At 36.8% G+C, this 19,871-nt stretch overlaps 2 protein-coding genes across 2 annotated transcripts; both read left to right on the top strand.

Moving 5' to 3' along the window:
* Positions 1 to 43: 43 nt before the first annotated feature.
* Positions 44 to 2,558, top strand: LOC306874355 (hatching enzyme 1.2-like). The gene is made up of 10 exons (XM_079424325.1): positions 44 to 118; positions 218 to 311; positions 430 to 460; positions 538 to 600; positions 724 to 876; positions 947 to 1,064; positions 1,181 to 1,359; positions 1,548 to 1,629; positions 1,711 to 1,832; positions 2,129 to 2,558. The coding sequence occupies exons 2-10, from the start codon at positions 243 to 245 to the stop codon at positions 2,131 to 2,133; spliced, it is 822 nt and encodes a 273-aa protein (XP_079280451.1). The 5' UTR covers positions 44 to 118; positions 218 to 242; the 3' UTR covers positions 2,134 to 2,558.
* Positions 2,559 to 12,848: 10,290 nt separating this feature from the next.
* On the top strand, positions 12,849 to 19,000 carry LOC306870092 (low choriolytic enzyme-like; the record flags this gene model as incomplete). The annotated part of the gene is made up of 5 exons (XM_079417161.1): positions 12,849 to 12,902; positions 17,971 to 18,113; positions 18,403 to 18,581; positions 18,703 to 18,784; positions 18,868 to 19,000. The coding sequence occupies 5 exons, from the start codon at positions 12,849 to 12,851 to the stop codon at positions 18,998 to 19,000; spliced, it is 591 nt and encodes a 196-aa protein (XP_079273287.1).
* Between the last annotated feature and the right edge of the window lie 871 nt (positions 19,001 to 19,871).

The following is a 19,871-nucleotide window of genomic DNA, read 5'->3' as shown; positions in this document are numbered from 1 at the left end:
GTTTGTATAAATATGAACAGTCTTCCTTAATAAAGTTGAGAATACTTTGGTTGTGCACAGACTCTCTGTGTCTGCTCATTTATTCTTCCAGGCCTGCCCTGCAACAGAACACACTGAGGTTTGTGATAAAATAATAATAACTGATAATCTAACAGGCACAGAAAAGGAAGTTAAGACTCTCAGAAGAGTATATAACTCCCAGCTCTGTTTGATCCAGACCAGTTTCTCAGAAAGCTCTCATCATGTACCTGCTGGTGGTGGTCGTCTCTCTTCTGCTGAACTCTGTTCCCTCTCAGAGTCGTCCTACTGAGGTTAGAACAGACAATATGATTAGTTATAGCTTCAGCAGTTTCCCATTAAGAGTCATTTTTCTTCTTTTTTTTTTTGCCAAGAATTTCTAATGAACATGTGTTTAAAATTCATAAACAGGATTTATTCGAAAAGATCTCCGGGAAGACTGGTAAGATGCACAGAAAGCAAAACAAAAGCTAACTTAATTTTTATAGTGTATTATTTATTTATTGATTCATGTCTCAGGTAACATCACTAAGGAAGATGACATGCCAGCGTCAACTATAATCGAGACCAACAAACATGCAGGTAAGAGTATGCAAGATTTTTTGTGTAGCAGTTGATGGCAAATTCCTCTTCATCCTATTCATTCAATTATATTATCAGTGTCAATAGACTGAATGATTTTGTGCATTATACTGTACCACACAGGACAGCAAGTGGATGGGCCCTTGATCACGTTTGGAGACATCGCCGTATCAGCAGGGTTCAAGAATGCAGATCCGTGCACAGCTCGTGGATGCAAATGGGAGAGAAGCAAAAATGGATTAGTCTATGTTCCCTACGTGATCTCCAACCAGTACTGTAAGTGACAACTTTTAGTTTTATCTCATCAGTGTCAAATTATCTTTTTAATAGTTTACTTCTGCCACAGCTCCAAAGGAAACAGAAGTGATTAAAATAGGCTTACGGTCCTTTGCGGGTGTTTCCTGCATTCGATTCATACCACATGAAGGGCAGAGGCACTATCTCCGCATAATGTCTGATTCTGGGTAAATATTCTGATTTAGGACTCTTTTCTGTCCAATTTCTGTGTATATAGTAAGACACACCCATTTAAAACATAAATGTACAAACTGATTGCTGATGTGTTATGTGTGGTCCCCAGTTGCTATTCATATTTGGGGCGCCAAGGTGGAGGTCAAGTTGTTTCTCTTCAGCGTCCTGGGTGTGTCTATCACCGTATTGTTCAGCACGAGCTCCTTCATGCTCTTGGGTTCCATCATGAACAGAACCGCAGTGACCGTGACAAACACATCAGAATCCTTTATGAGAACATCAAACCTGGTATTTTTCTTTAAATCTCTTCTGAGAAATCGAAACAACAGCACAAAATATAAATTTTATGTTTTAAATAAAACAAAATGGATAAAACATGGCATGTTACATTTAATCACATTAATTGTAGTCTAGATTAAATTTCACAGTTTAATTACCACATTTACATTTATAATCTTTAATATTCACTTTAACAGAAATGCAGCACAATTTCATGAAAAGAGAAACCAATAATCTGGAAACCCCCTATGACTACAACTCTGTGATGCACTATTCAAGGTAAGTGTTCTTGTAGTTCTGTAAAAAACTTTTTTTTTTTCATCAGAGTTTTCAGTTTCTTCTTTATGTGTGTTGTTTTAGGTATGCTTTCTCCAGGAACAACAAACCAACCATGATTCCCATTCCTGATAGTAATGTTGTGATTGGTGAAGCTCAAAGTATGAGCTGCAATGACATCCTGCGGATTAACAGACTCTACTGCAGTACGTTAAGTCTTTACTGTCACTTGCATTTGTGATTCTCTGCTGAGATCACCACCTCAGACCACCATGAATTTACACAGTTCTAGGGTGTTTTATGCTGGTTAGCAGATGGGCCGCCATATACCAATGCTGTTCACTAGCAGTACTTACCTGGTCTGAATGGTCTTTATTTTAATCCTGCAGGCTAAACAAGTAAAAAAGGCTGGTGGTCTCTACAGTGGGATTTGTTTTTAATTGTAACTCTTATTTTAAAGTCTTGTCTTTCTTTTCATGTTCATTGTTTTTTTTTTCCTCAGGTTGAAGTGCTACCAGACTATATGAAGGATGTGTTTGATGACAGTTTTCATCTTCTTTTCAATCATTCTTTTTTTAAGCTTTCCTTTTCTGCACATCACAGTGTTAAATGATTTGACTTATTCTATCTTTTTCATTCAGACATTCTTGAAATCAGAAATCTCTCGGTAGCCTACATAAACTGTAAAGATAATACTATGTTCTAGTATTAGAAGTTTGTGACAAATCAACAAAAGTTGCAAATAGTGTGAACTCAAAAAGCTCTTTAAAATGAGATGTTGCTTTAAAAAAAAAAAAAAAAAAAAGATTGATGGCTTCTGTGAGAGAATTATTGTTGTTTCTTTTAACCAATATATAAAAGCTTTTCTCTTTCTCGTTCTTGGCTTTTGGTAATCCTTTTGCAGAAATAAAACTGGTGAATGTATTCAACATTAGTGTGTCCTTGTCTTGTCTTTACTATCAGTAGTTCATGCATAAGTAAGAACAAAGCACTAAATCCATGTACATCAATAAAACTATGATACAATAACCGTAATACAGTATGATCTCAATACAAAGATCAATACCACCCTTTCTAAAAAATAGCAACAGCAACTTTATATGACATGAAAAGTCTTAATGAAATTTTCAACAATATACATGATTATGTATTTATTTTATGGGAAATTCACACAAACTTCTATATAATCTATGTAACCTAATTCAATCACTGGTCACACAAATTCATATTATTTCCTTGTCTAACCAGAGAAAGATTATAACATGAATAAATAAAATCACTCAATGAACCTCAAACTATCCAAATCAAAATGTTTGGCTTTTACAGGGATGTTAAAGGCACAAATATTGTATATCTTGTGTAGTTTTTAAAAGGCTTTAAACACACACACACACACACACACACACTTGAGCATCACAGTCCACAAAATAAATGTCACAAACAGTGAAAGTAATCTTGGATACACAAAGTTAATAGGCCTATATTATATAGGCTATTAATTGCACAGTGTGAGATTCATTGGTCCTCACAGAACTTTGTGAGATCGCGATGAACAAAGAGTGACAGCTTTATTGGTTATGAGCACTTTGCGAGCTTTCTAAGCAATCCATTTAAAATGTAGAACTTTGTTTTTTGGCTCACACACACGTTGCAAAGTTTTGGGAATGACATCTGAATATTTATGCGGGATTCGCTCTCAAAGTAGCAGCATATTGATAGCAATAGAAGGGACAAAATATGTGAAAATGTGCATTAAGAGAGCACCCCACTTATTTCAGAAGCAGCCTTAGTGATTACTTCTGGAACCTGGTTGATATGCTTCTATAACTACAGGTGCTGGTCATAAAATTAGAATATCATGAAAAAGTTGATTTCAGTAATACCATTCAAAACGTGAAACTTGTATATTAGATTCATTCATTACACACAGACTGATATATTTCAAATGTTTATTTCCTTTAATTTTGATGATTATAACTGACAACTAATGAAAGTCCCAAATTCAGTATCTCAGAAAATTAGAATATCAATTCAGACCAATGCAAAAAAAAATATTTTTAGAAATGTTGGCCAACTGAAAAGTATGAACATGAAAAGTATGAGCATGTACAGCACTCAATATTTAGTTGGGGCTCCTTTGGCCTGGATTAATGCAGCAATGCGGCGTGGCATGGAGTCGATCAGTCTGTGGCACTGCTCAGGGGTTCACTGCTCAGAGAGCCCATGTTGCTCTGATAGTGGCCTTCAGCTCTTCTGAATTGTTGGGTCTGGCGTATTGCATCTTCCTCTTCACAATACCCCATAGGTTTTCTATGGGGTAAAGGTCAGGCGAGTTTGCTGGCCAATCAAGAACAGGGATACCATGGTCCTTAAACCAGGTACTGGTAGCTTTGGCAGTGTGTGCAGGTGCCAAGTCCTGTTGGAAAATGAAATCTGCATCTCCATAAAGTTGGTCAGCAGCAGGAAGCATGAAGTGCTCTAAAACTTCCTGGTACACGGCTGCGTTGACCTTGGACCTCAGAAAACACAATGGACCAACACCAGCAGATGACATGGCACCCCAAACCATCAATGACTGTGGAAACTTTACACTGGACCTCAAGCAACGTGGATTATGTGCCTCTCCTCTCTTCCTCCAGACTCTGGGACCTTGATTTCCAAAGGAAATGCAAAATTTACTTTCATCAAAGAACATAACTTTGGACCACTCAGCAGCAGTCCAGTCAAGACGCTTCTGACGCTGTCTCTTGTTCAAGAGTGGCTTGACACAAGGAATGCGACAGCTGAAACCCATGTCTTGCATACGTCTGTGCGTGGTGGTTCTTGAAGCACTGACTCCAGCTGCAGTCCACTCTTTGTGAATCTCCCCCACATTTTTGAATGGGTTTTGTTTCACAATCCTCTCCAGGGTGCGGTTATCCCTATTGCTTGTACACTTTTTTCTACCACATCTTGTCCTTCCCTTCGCCTCTCTAATAATGTGCTTGAACACAGAGCTCTGTGAACAGCCAGCCTCTTTAGCAATGACCTTTTGTGTCTTGCCCTCCTTGTGCAAGGTGTCAATGGTCGTCTTTTGGACAACTGTCAAGTCAGCAGTCTTCCCCATGATTGTGTAACACACAATATCTGAGTGAGACCCGAGCCAATTCATAAAAGAACAATGTAGATTTAAAAGCACACGTCCAGTTTTGTGCGAGTGAAGGAAATCCGCTTGCGAGTGGAGAGATTCGTGCTCGCGCATTACATGATCGCGTAACATTATGACATCTATCATTTAGATCACACTAAAATGCCTAAAATGAATAAAGAAGAGAAGAAAGCGTCCCTAGGCAGCTGCCTACACATGCCAAGATACGCCAGATGCAGTTAGAAATTAACTTAAAACAAGCCTATCGCAAGACATCTGGTAGGGGGGGCACCTGGGGTGGCCAGCCAAATTTCAGGGGGGGCCGGTGCCACCCCTGGCCACCACGTAGACAAGCCCCTGCTCGAGTGACATCACTTGCTTTAAGGCCGAGACACACCAAGCCGACTTCGGCAGCGTCTGGACAACAGCGGTTATCAAGAGTATATATTCATCATTTAAAAGGAGAAACCAAAACAAGAATACACAAGATATATGCAGATATACGAAACGTAAGCAAAGCAACGCTTGCTTACCATTTTAAATATCAGTTATGTTGATAACTTTCTTCATTTTAAGCGGCTCCAGCTGTTATGAAAATATTTGCATGTTGGAATGCAGCATTCACGTAATATTAGAACAGTCCTCTGTCTGTGCCGCCTTCATTTCCTTGCCCATTTTCATCACTTTCGCTTTAATTCTCAGGCACCGACTCATTCGCTAAACTATAAGCATCCAATCAGAGTTCTCTCTCTCATGTTGGTTTTACTAATTGCAAGTTGTCTGAGCAGTCCAGCCAAACTAATTTCCCTTTTTTAAAAACAAAGCCTAACAAGGTAACAAAATATAAAATAAAAAACAATGGCAGAGATTTAAGCTAAAGTGGGCAAAGATAAGAAAAACGTTGTCATTATTTTGTCTTTGTTATTAAAAAATAAGAACAAATATACACATTAAAAGTACACATAATATACAAATAAAACAAGCAGTGCTTTGTTTTCAGGTACAGTAGTTGTATTTAGCAGCAGCATTCAAGAAATTGAATGAACAAATATAAATAATGCATTATATACACTTCACTGTGTAACACTTGATTCTTATTAAAGCGACTGTATTAAAGTTCTTCAGTCAAGATATTTTGTGTTTCGTTGTTTTATTAACATTAAAGGGATAGTTCACCCAAAAATGATAATTCTCTCATCATTTTCCCTCTCTCAAACTGTTTTAAACCTAAATGAGTTTATTTCTTCTGTTGAACATGAAAGCTATTTTGAAGAATGTGGGTAACCAAACGGTTGCTGGTCCTCAGTATTTATGACTTCCTTAGTATTTTTTTCCTGCTGTCAAAGTCAATGCGGACCAGCAACTGTTTGGTTACCCACATTCTTCAAAAAAAAAACTTGTTCAGCACAAGAAATCGATACAGATTTGGGACAACATGAGAGTATAGTATAAGCATAGATATGTCACATCCTCTGTCAACTGGCAACCTGTGGACACAATCCCTTACATCTTTCCCTCCAATTCTTGCAAGTTGCAACACCTTTAAAGAGAGGGGGTATATTCCTGTCATGTTAGAAAACTTTAGACTGTAACACCTTCACTGATATACGACAGAAGAAAATTGATCAATAAAACAGAGCATAAAATTACATCACTTCCAGAGTGTGTCTTGCAAATCATACCAGGGACTCAAAGGCTTGCATGTCCTTGAGGTGTTCCTCCTCTCTCTCAAAGTCCTCCATTGTCTTCAGCTGCTCTATATGTGCAGATGAAAGGTGAGGCTCGCTTCTTCCCAGCTTTCTGACCTCCATGTGGATGTCCACCAATTTAGACAAGACTTTTTTCTGAAAATCTGAAATCAAAAAGAAACACGTTAAATTCTTCATGTCAGTTTATACTGCTGGCAAAGAGCCAATAGGAGAATTATGTTATTGTTATCCTTAAACAGATGTATAAGTTAAATCTGCTAATGCTGTCCTGTTCAATTCATTATTTGTGCTTTTGATACAAGTTCCAACTTAAGTACATACTTGCCATATCCATTGGTATTTCCCTACGAGGCCCTGTACGACTGGATTCATGTGCAGAGGACCTGTACTCTGCTCTGAGAAAGACCTTCCAGTACCTGCAAACTCACAAGAGATCAAAAAGGTGACATAGTTCGGAATTTAAACCTTGTAGGGGAATCCTTAAGATTAATGTTTTGAATATTTGTGACCCTGGACCACAAAACTAGTCATAAATCTCAATTTTTCGAAATTGAGATCTATGCATCATATGAAAGCTGAATAAATAGTCTTTCATTGATGTATGGTTTGTTAGGATAGGACAATATTTGGCCGAGATAAAACTATTTGAAAATCTGGAATCTGAGGGTGCAAAAAAAATCTAAATATTGAAAATTTGTCCAAATGAAGTTCTTAGCTTAGCATATTACTAATCAAAAATTAAGTTAAATATATTTAGGAAATAAAATAAGTAGGAAATTGACAAAATATATTCATGGAACATGATCTTTACTTAATATCCTAATGATTTTGGCATAAAAGAAAAATTGATAATTTTGACCCATACAATATATTTTTGGCTATTGCTACAAATATACCCCAGCGACTTAAGACTTAAGGTTTTGTGCTCCAGGGGGCGTATTACAGAAAGTTTCTTATCTTAGGTCTTAACTTAAGATATGATGTGTTAAATTAGGATTTTTCGCAAATTCTTAACAGAAGCAAATCTTAACTTGATTTGGGATTCTTATCCTATCTTACAAAATAGTATCTTATCTCTAGTTAGGAAATCTTAAATGGCATAATCAAGCTCAACAATCCACTCTCAGGTCTGTTACCAAGCAACCAACACTGAGCAAGCTGCTGATGAGGTAAACAAAAGCTACTTCACTTTCAAAATTGCCTTTTGCAAAAAAACGTAAGGCATTATTCACTTGCAATACAACCAGTAATGCTCTGTGACACTTTTGTTGGTCTCTATAATGCTGGTTGCAGTTTCTGTGCTAACTGTAATATGTTGTGTGTCAGTCTGTAATTACCAAAATATAACACATCTTCAGGGTCCTCCAAGAGTCTTTCTACCATTAAACATCTTCGTTCTTCATTTTCAACTATTAATAAATGTAATATTGGTGCCCCTCTCCCCTCCATCCTGGACATTTTCCTTGCACAATGCTCCAGCAAGGCCTCCAGCATCGTGAAAGACCCCACCCACCCCTCCCACAACCTCTTTCAGCTCATACCATCAGGTCAGAGTATCAAAGCGTATCAGAAAGTATCAGAGTATCAAAGCTCGCTCTGTCAGATTGCTCAACAGCTTTTTTCCCCAGGCTGTGAGAGCTCTTAACTCCAATCTCCCTGTCCCCCTCTAACCCCCCACCCACCCAACTCATTAATACAGTTGACAACTTTTCCTAAGTGCAATTCTGAGTGTGCTACATACAGGTGAGTGGGCTATACAAACCACCTGTAGTAACGCACTCATCCCACTATATGCACACTAGACACAAAGACTCAATAAAAAATGTTTACTTGAGCATTGCACTACAAATCTTTTTGCACTATGCGCTGCTTCTCACAAAATCTCTCTTTAATCTGCACAACAATTTAATGTGCAAAATATATACAATTTTTATTTGCACAATTTCATGTAAAGTTCTTGTACAGTCTCAGTTTGTGTATGTCTAGGCAACTAGGTATAGTAGTTATAGTATATGTATAGTCAGATGCTCTTTTTTTCTCTTATACTTGCATTGTTGTGTGTTTATCTTATGTTTAACTAGTATGTAGCACCGTGGTCCTGTGAGACACGATATTTAGTTCCACTATATGTCCACACATGTAGCAGAATGACAATAAAGCTCAACTTGAACTTGATACCATTGTCGGAAAGCACAGTAAGCGTTTTTTTCCAGTTAGCTTTCAAATAATTTTGAAGTTAGGACAGCTGTGGGGTTGTCCTAAAGTTAAGACAGTTTTTAGGGTTTTTTGTCAAGTTAGGAGGTTTCTGTAATACCCTTCTCCTATCTGTAGTTAAAATAAGATAACGCACTTAGGAAATGCTGTTCTGTAATAGCTTTTGTCCTAAATGTGGTCCTAACTGAAATTACCATGGTTACCAAACAGATAAGATTTTAAAGTTAGGATCTTTCTGTAATACCAGGGTCACATTTTTGAACATACAAGTTAAAAATGTTGGGGAAAATGCAATACTTTTAAATATGAAAGCAAACCACCAGTAGATGGCGGTAAATGCCTGTTTTAATGAGCGAGTCATTAGTCATTCATTTAAACAGCTGATTCATTAAAAATCGAGGCAAGTGACTACTATCGGGCCGTAGCCTACTGAAGGACAACTGATGGACACTTCGGGCCCCCAGGATCCTTTGCACGATGACGGCGCCTCCTTAATGATAATGGCGCAGAAGGGCACTTCAAGAAACAGTTGTTTGGTCCCCTACACCCTTCAAAGCTCTCACTCCGGAGGGTAAACCCTTTGAAGGGATTAGGGCATAGGGATGAGCCCTTCTGAATGGAACGCAGGGTGTCTTTATGAACGGGTTACTGAATTATTGACTCACTTCGTTCAACAGCGAGGATTAAATCAACATGGAAATGAAACACTGCTGTGTGATTGTTTGGAGACACAAAACAGTTCTGCTGTGGCTTTGATTGAAACTTCGTCAGCGAACTTGAGCAAGTCAATAATACAAATTGCGAACTTTGTATCTGCTTCACTTACAATAAGATCTTCACGCTGATGATACATGCGGATGTGAGCATAAGTGTGCGAGGAGATGAGGTGTGTTGTTCAAGCAGCGCCACGCAGACAGATCGCATTCGCAATTAATCTGAAAGACAAAATTTGTCAAATATTGCCTGCAAAGCTTCCTGTAAATGTATAATTACGCTGCCATGTTTACAAGATTTAGCCTACACGTTTTCTGCAGTTTGAAACACTGAATGAGCTGTTACACGAGACATTTCAGTAAGTTGTACTGTAGTAGGCTATCTCTTCTAAAATAGCCAACCTTTTGATGCTAATTCATGTTCATTATGTGCTATACTGTAAAGAGAAAGATATAATGGGTTCACTTGCCGCTTTAACTAAAGCGATCATCCATTAAAGAGCGCCAAAACCGTAATTATTGTTTGAATTTTGTTATGTATTTGGCATAATTTTAAAGCTGACCCACCCAGCACCAGACGTCATTTGGACGTCGTTTTTGGGGCTAAATCAAGTCGGCCCGTCATGGCCTTATTTTAGACCAAAAATCGACGTTGAAATTTGGTCTTTGTTTGGTCCGTCAGATTTGGTCCAAATTTAGCCCAAAAGTCGACGTTGAAAATTGGTCTTTGTTTTGTACGTCGGATTTGGTCCGGATTTAGCCCAAAAATCGACGTTTAAAATAGGGGTTTGTTTGGTCTGTCTAATTTAGTCCAAATTTAGCAGAAGCACATTTATTTCAAACTGTATAGCCCTAAAATAGCCATGCACATGTAGCAAGTGAAGAATGATCTGACGTATATCTGAAGCAGTGTTAAATATATTGAAATATATTTTGAAAATATATTTTAAAAGTACATTAAACAAAGCTTAAAAATTGTTCCTCGGGATACATGTTTACGAATTAATGCATTTTTAATCAATGTTTTTTTTTTCAGTGTTATTTCTATACCACGTTTACCGTTTCTAAAGCTATTATATAATATAATGTATTATATTATATTATATTTACGTACATTCTGCGTGACTTCTACGTGCTTTAATGTGCGCGCGCTGAGCTGGAGCAGAGGAAGTCACCATGGAAACGGGGCGGCAGCTCAACTGTCAAACAGCTAAACGCCGTCTCTCACTGTTGTTTTCACTAATTTCAGGTAAGTTTAGTCTCTAAAATTACACAAATAGTACATGCCATTGTTCCTGACACTTTCTTTCATGTAAATGATATGTTTTACTTCATAGAAATGGTTTAATTAGTGTCTTCGGAAAAGTCCGTTAGCATCAGGCTATTTGTCAACTGATGAATGGAAGTAGTGCTAAGCTAATTAATTTAACCTAAAAGTATGCACTGTACAGTTAATTGGATAAATCACTCACACAGAGCGTGAAAATGGGCTGAAACTTAAAACAGGTTTTGATCTTTAAACACATATTGATACCACTTGTTCTGTGATTTCAGAAGTGTCAGAAAAAACCCTCTACAACACAGAAGTTCCTGATTTAAACATTTATGAAGGGAGCTGCTGACAGAGAAATAGAAAACACAGGTGATCTGAGAAAGATTATTAAATAACTTTATATGCATCTTTCACAATATATTTCGCCTATATCACAATGGATCTGTAATTTTATTTTGCAAGATTTATGTGTATATATATGTATATGTGTGTGTGTGTGTGTGTGTGTGTGTGTTTGTTTGCTTGTTAGTTATTTCAATGTCCAAACATAAGTAAGAGCATTACTAAATAAGTAAACGTAAAAATGTACATTGTTGTTTATTTTTATATTGTATATTCTGTAAATTATTCTTGTTCTTTTCTGCATGTCACCTCTGCTATAGTTTATATATAATAAACCTGGCATTGTATAATAAATATTGTTGGCTCTGTGACAGATTGTTTATGTTCCTAGATTCTTCCACGCTGATGGCTGTGCACTAGAGTATCTCCTGTCGAAGAACATCTCTAGACATTATGAAGCATATGACTTGTAAGTAATACCTCAAACATATACTGCCAAAGTGCAAGAAGCTCTTAAAAATATTAACAAAATAGTAATGTTTTCCTCTGGTGATTTGTATTGTATACCCAGAATGCAATGCACAATGACGTAGATTCCCATTCTCTATACCCAAGCTACACACTCTCAAACCGTGTCTACACTGGACGCGACAAAGCAGCCATTGAAAATTATTTGAACTTTGTGCAGAGGTGGAAAGACTACGAAAATATTCTACTCAAGTAAAAGTACCATACCATTAATGAAATTTTACTTAAGTACAAGTAAAAGTACCAGTCTAAAAATCTACTCAGGTAAAAGTAAAAAGTAGCTCATTTAAAATGTACTCAGAGTAAAAATTACTTAGTTACTTTTTAGCAGTGGGAGGGAGGCAAAACTGGGATAGGCCAAGGGTGTCAAACTCAGCTCCTGGAGGACCACAGCCCCGCACAGTTTAGATATAACCGTAATTAAACACATCTGATTCAGCTAATCTTATCATTTAGGCTTATTTGAAAACTACATGGTATATGTGTTGGAGCAGGGTTGGAACTAAACTCGGCAGGGCTGCGGCTTCATCAATCTAGAAGTTATCCTGCCTCTCTGAATTGTCATGTTCAGAATATATTGCAGGAGATCTCAACATTGTCTCTCAAGGTCCACTTACATGCGGAGTTTTGCTCCAACCTAGTGTGCACATGAACAAACTAAATCCCAAAGTATACTTCGTTTTTGTACGCATACGCTAGCATATGTGTACAGTCGAACGCATAGCCTTTCAAAGTATACTCCATCCGAACGCGGGGGTCGACACATGTGCTCTAGAAAGCTTCATCCATGTCTAGTGTCTGCTCAAGTTATGACCGATAACAAATATTTTTGAACTCTTTTAAACGCCTATAAGTGTTCGTCTGCTGCCATCTACTGTGTTAGTTTGATGCCCCTTTTTTTAATTTTACAAAAGCGTTTGTTTACCACAAAGTATATTATGGTCGTGCTAGTGCGATCGCTCACAAAATTTACACGCACTGGCAGAAAACTTTTTCACAAAACGGTCTGGAGCCCTGTATAGGAAGTGACAAAAAACTGTGCTGAAAATTCTAGAAAATTGTTCTCATGCTGCAAGTCAGTTCCCACTTTTGTGCCCTGAGGTGGAAATGCCCTAACAGTAGGGAACACTCAAGTGTATACTTTACATTTTGGACAACCATTGCTTTTTATTATTATTTATTTATTATTGTTTTTATTGTTACATTTATATTTTGGTTATTGTTTTCTTTCTCACTTCAGATGCTGGAGAAAAAACAGCCAGGCTGTAGCATTCAAAGTGGAAACTTCTGTCGTGGCTCAATAATCCAGGATTGGGATGGTGGAAGGAGCAGAAGAACTAGAAGATCAGAGATCAGGCAGAGATCTACTGGTGCCACTGAATGAACAGATGTACCTAATGTGTTAGTTAAACCAAAAATTTTCATCACTCACCTTCATGTCGTTCCAAACCTCTGAGACATTTGTTCATCTTTGAAACATAAATGTTGATCTTTTTAGATAAATTTCTGCCCCTCCATTTCACAGTTTATGTAACTACCACTTTCAAGACTCAGAAAGGTAGTAAAGGTATCATTAAATTAAACTGCGACTCCAGTTGTTTAACCCCAATTTTATGAAGTGATGTGAATGTTTTGTGTGCACAAAAAAACATTGCATTTTTATTTACAAAATAACACGTTCACGAGAGCACCATGATGCATCAGTGTGGGGTTGCACTGTTGCACTTTTTTTGTTGTTGGGGTTTTTTGCGTACACAAGGTATCTGTTAAAAATATCTTCATGTTCTGCACAAAAGGGTCTTATGGGTTTGGAGTGACATGAGGGTAAGTAATTAATGACAGATTTTACATTTTTGGGTGAAATATGTTCTAATGTGGTTATAATTAGTCATTGTTCTGTTTTATAAACATTTTAGATATTTTAAAGATTTATTGTTTTGAAAAATTATGTTTATATAGAAAATATGGATTCATTTGATGAAAAGTTACAGTAAAGACTTTTAAATTGTTTGAAAAATATATTTGAAATTGTTTCAAATAAATACTGCTCTTTTGAAAGTTCTATCCAAAGAATACTGAAAAATCTCACGGTTTCCACAAAAATATTGTGCAGCACAACTGTGTTCAACATTGATAATAATCAGAAATGTTTCATGAGCAGTAAATCAGTATATTAGAATACTTTCTGAAGATCATGTGACACTGAAGACTGGAGTAATGATGCTGAAAATTTTGTTCAGAGGAATGCATTACATTTTTACAATGCATTCATATAGAAAACAATTATTTGTAGTTATATTTCACAAAATTGCTGTTTTTATGGTATGTTTGATTGATCAAATTCACTTAAGATGTGATCAGGTATGTGTTTCTTTTACGTGAAAGATGTATTTAATGTGTCAATAAATGTTTTGGTACTCTTTTGTGAATTGTCTTGTCATATATAATTATAATAATGAATTCACGGTTGGAATTAGGCATGAAAAGACGTCTTTTCAACTTCAAAATTTCAACCACATTTAGACGTAATTTGGACGTCTTTTTATAGACGTCTTTTCGACGACCCGAAAAAGACGTCTTTTCACCTTTCACTTTTCTACCACATTTTGACGTTGTTTAGACGTCTGGCATTGTCGTCTTTTCCACGTCTTTTCAACGTGTTTTTGCTGGGTGGGGATACTTAGTTTATTAAAAAGTAACAAAGCACAAAACTTTTTGAGATTACTGGACGGCAAGTGCTCCTTAAATAAAATGAAGTTCACGCATTAACACAGCATATAGCATAAGATCTTGATAAGAAAGAAGATTATTATAGTAGCCTAATTATAAAAGAGAATTGTTAACGGTATTGCCAATATCCACACAGCTGACAGCTCGACCTGTTGTAGTTTGTTTGCGAAAGTTATGCACAAAATACACTGCTTTTCTGCACTTTTACTTGCATGTCTTCATCATTTCGATCACTCTCATGCTGCACAACTGAGCTGCGTTTAGATGAGCACTGTTTCAATCTCTTTTTCCCACTGAAACTTTGATGCGTATCGTCGGAGTTTAATACGTGAACATAACAAAAGATGTCATCGCAAAACAATACGGAAAAAAGGCATTACATACATTTTTAAATGATTCAAGTGATGAATATAGTACCAGTGAACTTTTTGTTAAATCCAGCAGACTCCATCTGGATGGACTTGGTCATCTTTGTTGGTGGGATGGGAAAAGAGGGAACCTTGATAATGGCATAGATGCAGTATATAAATTAAATGGAAGCATCAGTCGTAAAAACAATGAGCTTTAACTCTTTTAACTTTGCGATTATAAAATAACTACTCAAGTTTGCAGTGTCAGCAGCTTAGGAAACCGTTACCTGTCATGTTCTCTTCTTCCTCCTCCAAATCGTCAGATTCTGTAATTGTACAAATTAACTTTTATAACATGCGCTAATTATCAGTTAAAAAGTGACCTGAAACTTGAGGGCCCCCATATTAATTTAGTGTATAGACTTTGATTCTCAAGACAGATTCAACAGTAATCACAGAAGCATACCAAGAACATCTTTTTCCTCCAAACTACTTCCTCATCTTCCTCCGCAAAATGACTCATCATGTCATAATCATCGCATTCACGAATATGACAATATAATTACAATAATAATGACTTTACTACTAGCACTTTGACTAAGGGGGCCCGACCGATACAGCACCCCTAAGTTTGACTTGATTTTTCTCATTTGGCTACCTTACAATTTTTATTTTGACAAAGAGCAAAGAATCTAATTAGATCATTAAAAAAAATAAAAACTTACCAGAGGTAATTTTAAGCTTCACCAAGGTGAATGTCATCCAATCATCCTGAGGGGAGTGCCGACTGAAGAAAGCTGCCTTTTCTCCTCTTTTTGGTCATTGAATATTTTTTTTCAGCATTAATCCAGTTGTCTGGTGCAGTTCCCTCCATTTCTTTACCATGCTCCCACCACACAGTTCTGGCATACATGATCTGGGAAGTAAAACACATTCATAAAGTGTTAGCATGTTTTCTTTTCACCCTACATTTTTTTTTATGAAACTACTACAAACAAACACAAATGACACCAGAAATAAATAATACACATTGTGAACAAATAACTAAAATAATTTTAAATTAGTTGTTAAAAATGTTTGAATAGCATATTAAAGTGTATACATATTAAAAGACAACAGCTATGAATTATGCTGTAAGTAAATAAAAGGCCATTTTAAAAAGTAGTGATAAAACATTGGGCTTATTATGCTTACACATGGACACACTGAAGTTATTGTATGATAGCACTTATTCCTAATGACTTTCATACATTAATGACAATTCAATGCCTGTCGTTAAATTATTATGAAAACAACATTAATTTGGTTCTGTCTTACTAAAACATCTCCAGATATGCAGGGGTATGTAGCGAAGTACACAACAGGATTCTCTGGATATCTGAGCTACAACACCTAAACGAATGAATGATTGAATTCAAGAAAGAAAATTAATAGGAGATTTAACACAAGTAAGGATGACAGGATACTTAATGAAGTAAAAACTCTTACAGTTTCTGATTCATCTGCATGTGAAGGCACCATACTGTGACAGGGAAATTCACACCTGTTCTTGATTGAAGATTGAAGGTTACGCAAGACTGAACTCAGCATGTTTATCATGTTTTTCTCAAGTGTTTCAGAGATAATGTTTCTATTCATACCAGCATGTACTGTTCTGAGCATTCCCCACCTCTGAACATGTGGCCAAAGGAAAATTGCTGTGGTCACAATTTTGAGTACTTTTATATTATTGTATTTGCATGACATAGATTTCAGCTGATAACTACAGACTTAAGTTTAAGTATAGATAAAAAAAAAAAAGGCAACAGCCAAAATGAAAAAGCAATAGTTCACAGCCGTTGGTAGTTTTGTTTGCAGCTATGATTTCTGTGACATCTTAGAGTCAGTGCAAAGTCAGGTGAATGTGAATTGATCAGCTTATCCTAAATCTAACCTCTGTGTCCAGAGCTGCATCACTAAAAGACACTACAACAGCATTCAGTCCTGTAGTGGGTACACAAAAGAATTATCCTCAGGAGACTTTGACACAGAATTACAGATGCTACACAGCAAGATGCAAACCTCTGACCAGCACCAAAAATAGAAAGGCAAGATTAGAGTTTGCAAAAAAGCACAAAGGTGAGCCAGAAGAGTTTTGGAACTGTGTTTATGGACCGATGAGACAAAGATGAACCTTTATCTAAGTGATGGGAAAGCAAAAATGTGGAGAAAAAAGGGAACTTCAAATGATCCCAAGCATACAGCCTCATCTGTAAAGCATGGTGGAGGTGGTGTCGTGGCATGGGCATGCATGGCTGTCTCTGGAACAGGCCCTCTCAACTTTACTGATGACTTAATGTATGATGACAGTAGCAGAATTAATGTGGAAGAGTACAAATCCATTTTGCCTACCAATATTCAAGAAAATGCCACCAGATTCATTGGGAAGTGCTTCATATTGCATCAGGACAATGACCCAAAACACCCCGCCAGTTCAGTCAAGGAATTTATAAGGGCAAAGAAATGGAAAGTCTTAGATTGCCCAAGTCAATCTCCAGATTTAAATCCAAATGAACATGAATTTCACCAGCTGGAGAGGAGAGTAAAGGCAGAAACTCCCCAAAACAAGCAACAATTGGAATTGGCTGCATTAAAGCATTTCAAAGGATGAGACCAAGAGTCTGGTGATGTCTATGGGTCACAGACTCACTTCTGTGATTGTGTGCAAGGGATCTGCAACTAAATAATAGCTTTTAATCTTTTATATCTGCCTTATGTTCAATTGTCCCAATACTTATGCTCACAACAATGAGTGGGATGAACTCTAAAAGTGCTGTTCTTTTTATTTGGTAAAACATGTATGTGTTGAAACGGCTAATAATAAAATGTGACATTCTGTAGTTTTGTCTCATATTCATCTTTTAATCATATTTGCAAATGTCTTGACTCCACAGCCAACAGAGCAATTTTGTCTTTACTGTTCCAATACTTATGGAGGGCACTTATGGAGCACATATGTTTTGTAGATATCTTTTCCATCTTTATTTTCTAGTTTGTTGTTTCTTTGCTACTTTGTATTTTTTTTGGGTCTTTGGTCATTACACTGTATATATTTCTACACACCATCACTCGTGTACTTTTGTATATATTGGCGGCGCTGTAAATAAACTATACCTTGCACGAAAGTGCTTTTGTGGGTAGAGTCATCATTTTACATCTTTTACGGACACTTTCTACGTCCCAAGCGAGTTGGTGGTTCTTGCAGTATCACAGACAGACTCTCTACCGTTCATGATTTTATAGCAGAGCCTAACGATTAAGTCTTATAATCAGTGCAAAAACATGCGAGTATGAAAAAAACAAGTACAAATTTCCATAGCAAGCTCTGACCTTTGCCCTTTCAGCCTCCCGTGAGCTAGAGATCATCCAGCGTGGTCTGGACTCTTTCTCCTACAGCACCTGCATCCGCTTCTTCCCCCGCAGCAATGAGAGAGACTATGTCAGCATTGAATCTCGCAGTGGGTATAACGCAACCAAAATCAGAAAAACATCACAAACCAACACAGAATTAGTTTCAAGACAATGTGAAAAATACCGAAGACAAAGTTATAGTTGAGACAAAGTTATAGTTGAGACTACAAACAAACACATTTAGAAAAAGAATCAGAGGAAGAAGCTAATTTCCATCAGAATGAAAACTATACATTCTAAATGTAACTTGTGATGAAATGTGCATCAGGATGATGAAGAGATAAAGATAATATTCAGAGATGGGTCAAAAATGTATATTTTATGGATCTCTGTCTTACAGATGCTACTCATACGTTGGTCGTCAGGGTTATGGCCAGACTGTGTCTCTGGCCCGTAATGGCTGCCTTTACCACAGCACTGTGCAGCATGAGCTTCTCCACGCTCTTGGCTTCAATCATGAACAGACTCGTAGCGACCGTGACAATCACATCCAAGTCGTCTGGGAAAACGTCATTGATGGTACAGTATATGTTAAAAGAAGCATACATGTGTATAGTTACGTTAGGTCAGCTGATTTACTGTTTGTAAGTGCAAAAACAGATCTCTGCAATCACCAGTAAATGCTTTATTTGTTTATCAGATATGAAGTACAACTTCAACAAAATCAACACTCTAAACCAGGGAACTCCCTACGACTACAGCTCTGTGATGCAGTACGAGAGGTGAGTGAGCTTTCAGTATAAGGAGATGCTGTTTCTCTGGTGTAACACTGTCATATAACTGCATCTGTTACTCGCTCTGTCAGATACGCTTTCTCCAAGAATGGCCTCCCCACTATGATTCCCATTCCTAACAATAATGCTGCGCTGGGCACATCTACCGAGATGAGCCAGAATGACATCATCAGAATCAACAGGCTCTACCAGTGCTGTGAGTGACACACACATAAATATTTCTCCTCATGGTTCCAGAACTCATACTATAGTTACAAAATACACATTATATTTGGTGGAAGGTTGTTTAACATATAGAACATTAAAATGTTATATTATATATATATATATATATATATATATATATATATATATATATATATATATATATATATATATATATATATAAACTGTTACATATATGGTTTTCTCATTCATAGGAAAAACAGAACGTGTCTTCAGCACCCAGACATGCCGCCTTAACTACAATGAAAGTTGATTCAAGTATCATGGATGGTGTGGACTTCTGTGCTTACTTGAATCGCCAATAAATTTTCAATCAAATAGAACATCAAACCTTTCGTCAGTTGATTTTTCTCTGGCCTGACTGACTGACTTTTGTTTAATCGTTTGCTATTTTAAATATAACAATGTAAAGAAAACATGAATTTATAGTAATAGATATCTTTTACTGAACTGATGTGGGAACAAATAGTTTCCAAAAGTTCAGTAGGCCTACCATATTCCTAAATCTAAAACACTGAATTACACTGTAGAGCTGTTGGGTCACATTTGTTGAGAAATGTCTTGCTTACGTCATGTCTGTAAATACAGAAAGCAGGTAGTGTTGGTGTGTAAAATTTGAACAAACTGTTCTCATTCTCATCCCCTCCTGCCACCTGTGGAATCACACACCGTCAAAAAAAAAAAAAAAACTCAAACTACTGCTGTTGCACCAAATATCTTGCTTTTCATATTCAAACAAACAGCATGATTTCAAGAGTGATTTTGTTTTGAATATAACAGCTCAATAAACAATAAATTAATATTGTGTAATTAACTCCATTGCAAGTGCTTTTAAAAATATTAAAACCAG

The sequence above is a fragment of the Barbus barbus genome (genome assembly GCF_936440315.1).
Source record: "Barbus barbus genome assembly, chromosome: 1".
In the NCBI taxonomy this organism is placed as follows: Eukaryota; Metazoa; Chordata; class Actinopteri; order Cypriniformes; family Cyprinidae; genus Barbus; species Barbus barbus.
Note: the sequence above shows the minus strand (reverse complement) of the source record. Positions and strands in the feature narration are given on the sequence as shown.

Bases quoted from the DNA above. Each gene is read 5' to 3' on its own strand.
- LOC306874355 (XM_079424325.1), top strand. From the start codon at position 243: ATGTACCTGCTGGTGGTGGTCGTCTCTCTTCTGCTGAACTCTGTTCCC. The intron at 312-429 runs GTTAGAACAGAC...ATTCATAAACAG, and splicing joins CTCAGAGTCGTCCTACTGAG to GATTTATTCGAAAAGATCTC. The intron at 1,360-1,547 runs GTATTTTTCTTT...TCACTTTAACAG, and splicing joins TTATGAGAACATCAAACCTG to AAATGCAGCACAATTTCATG.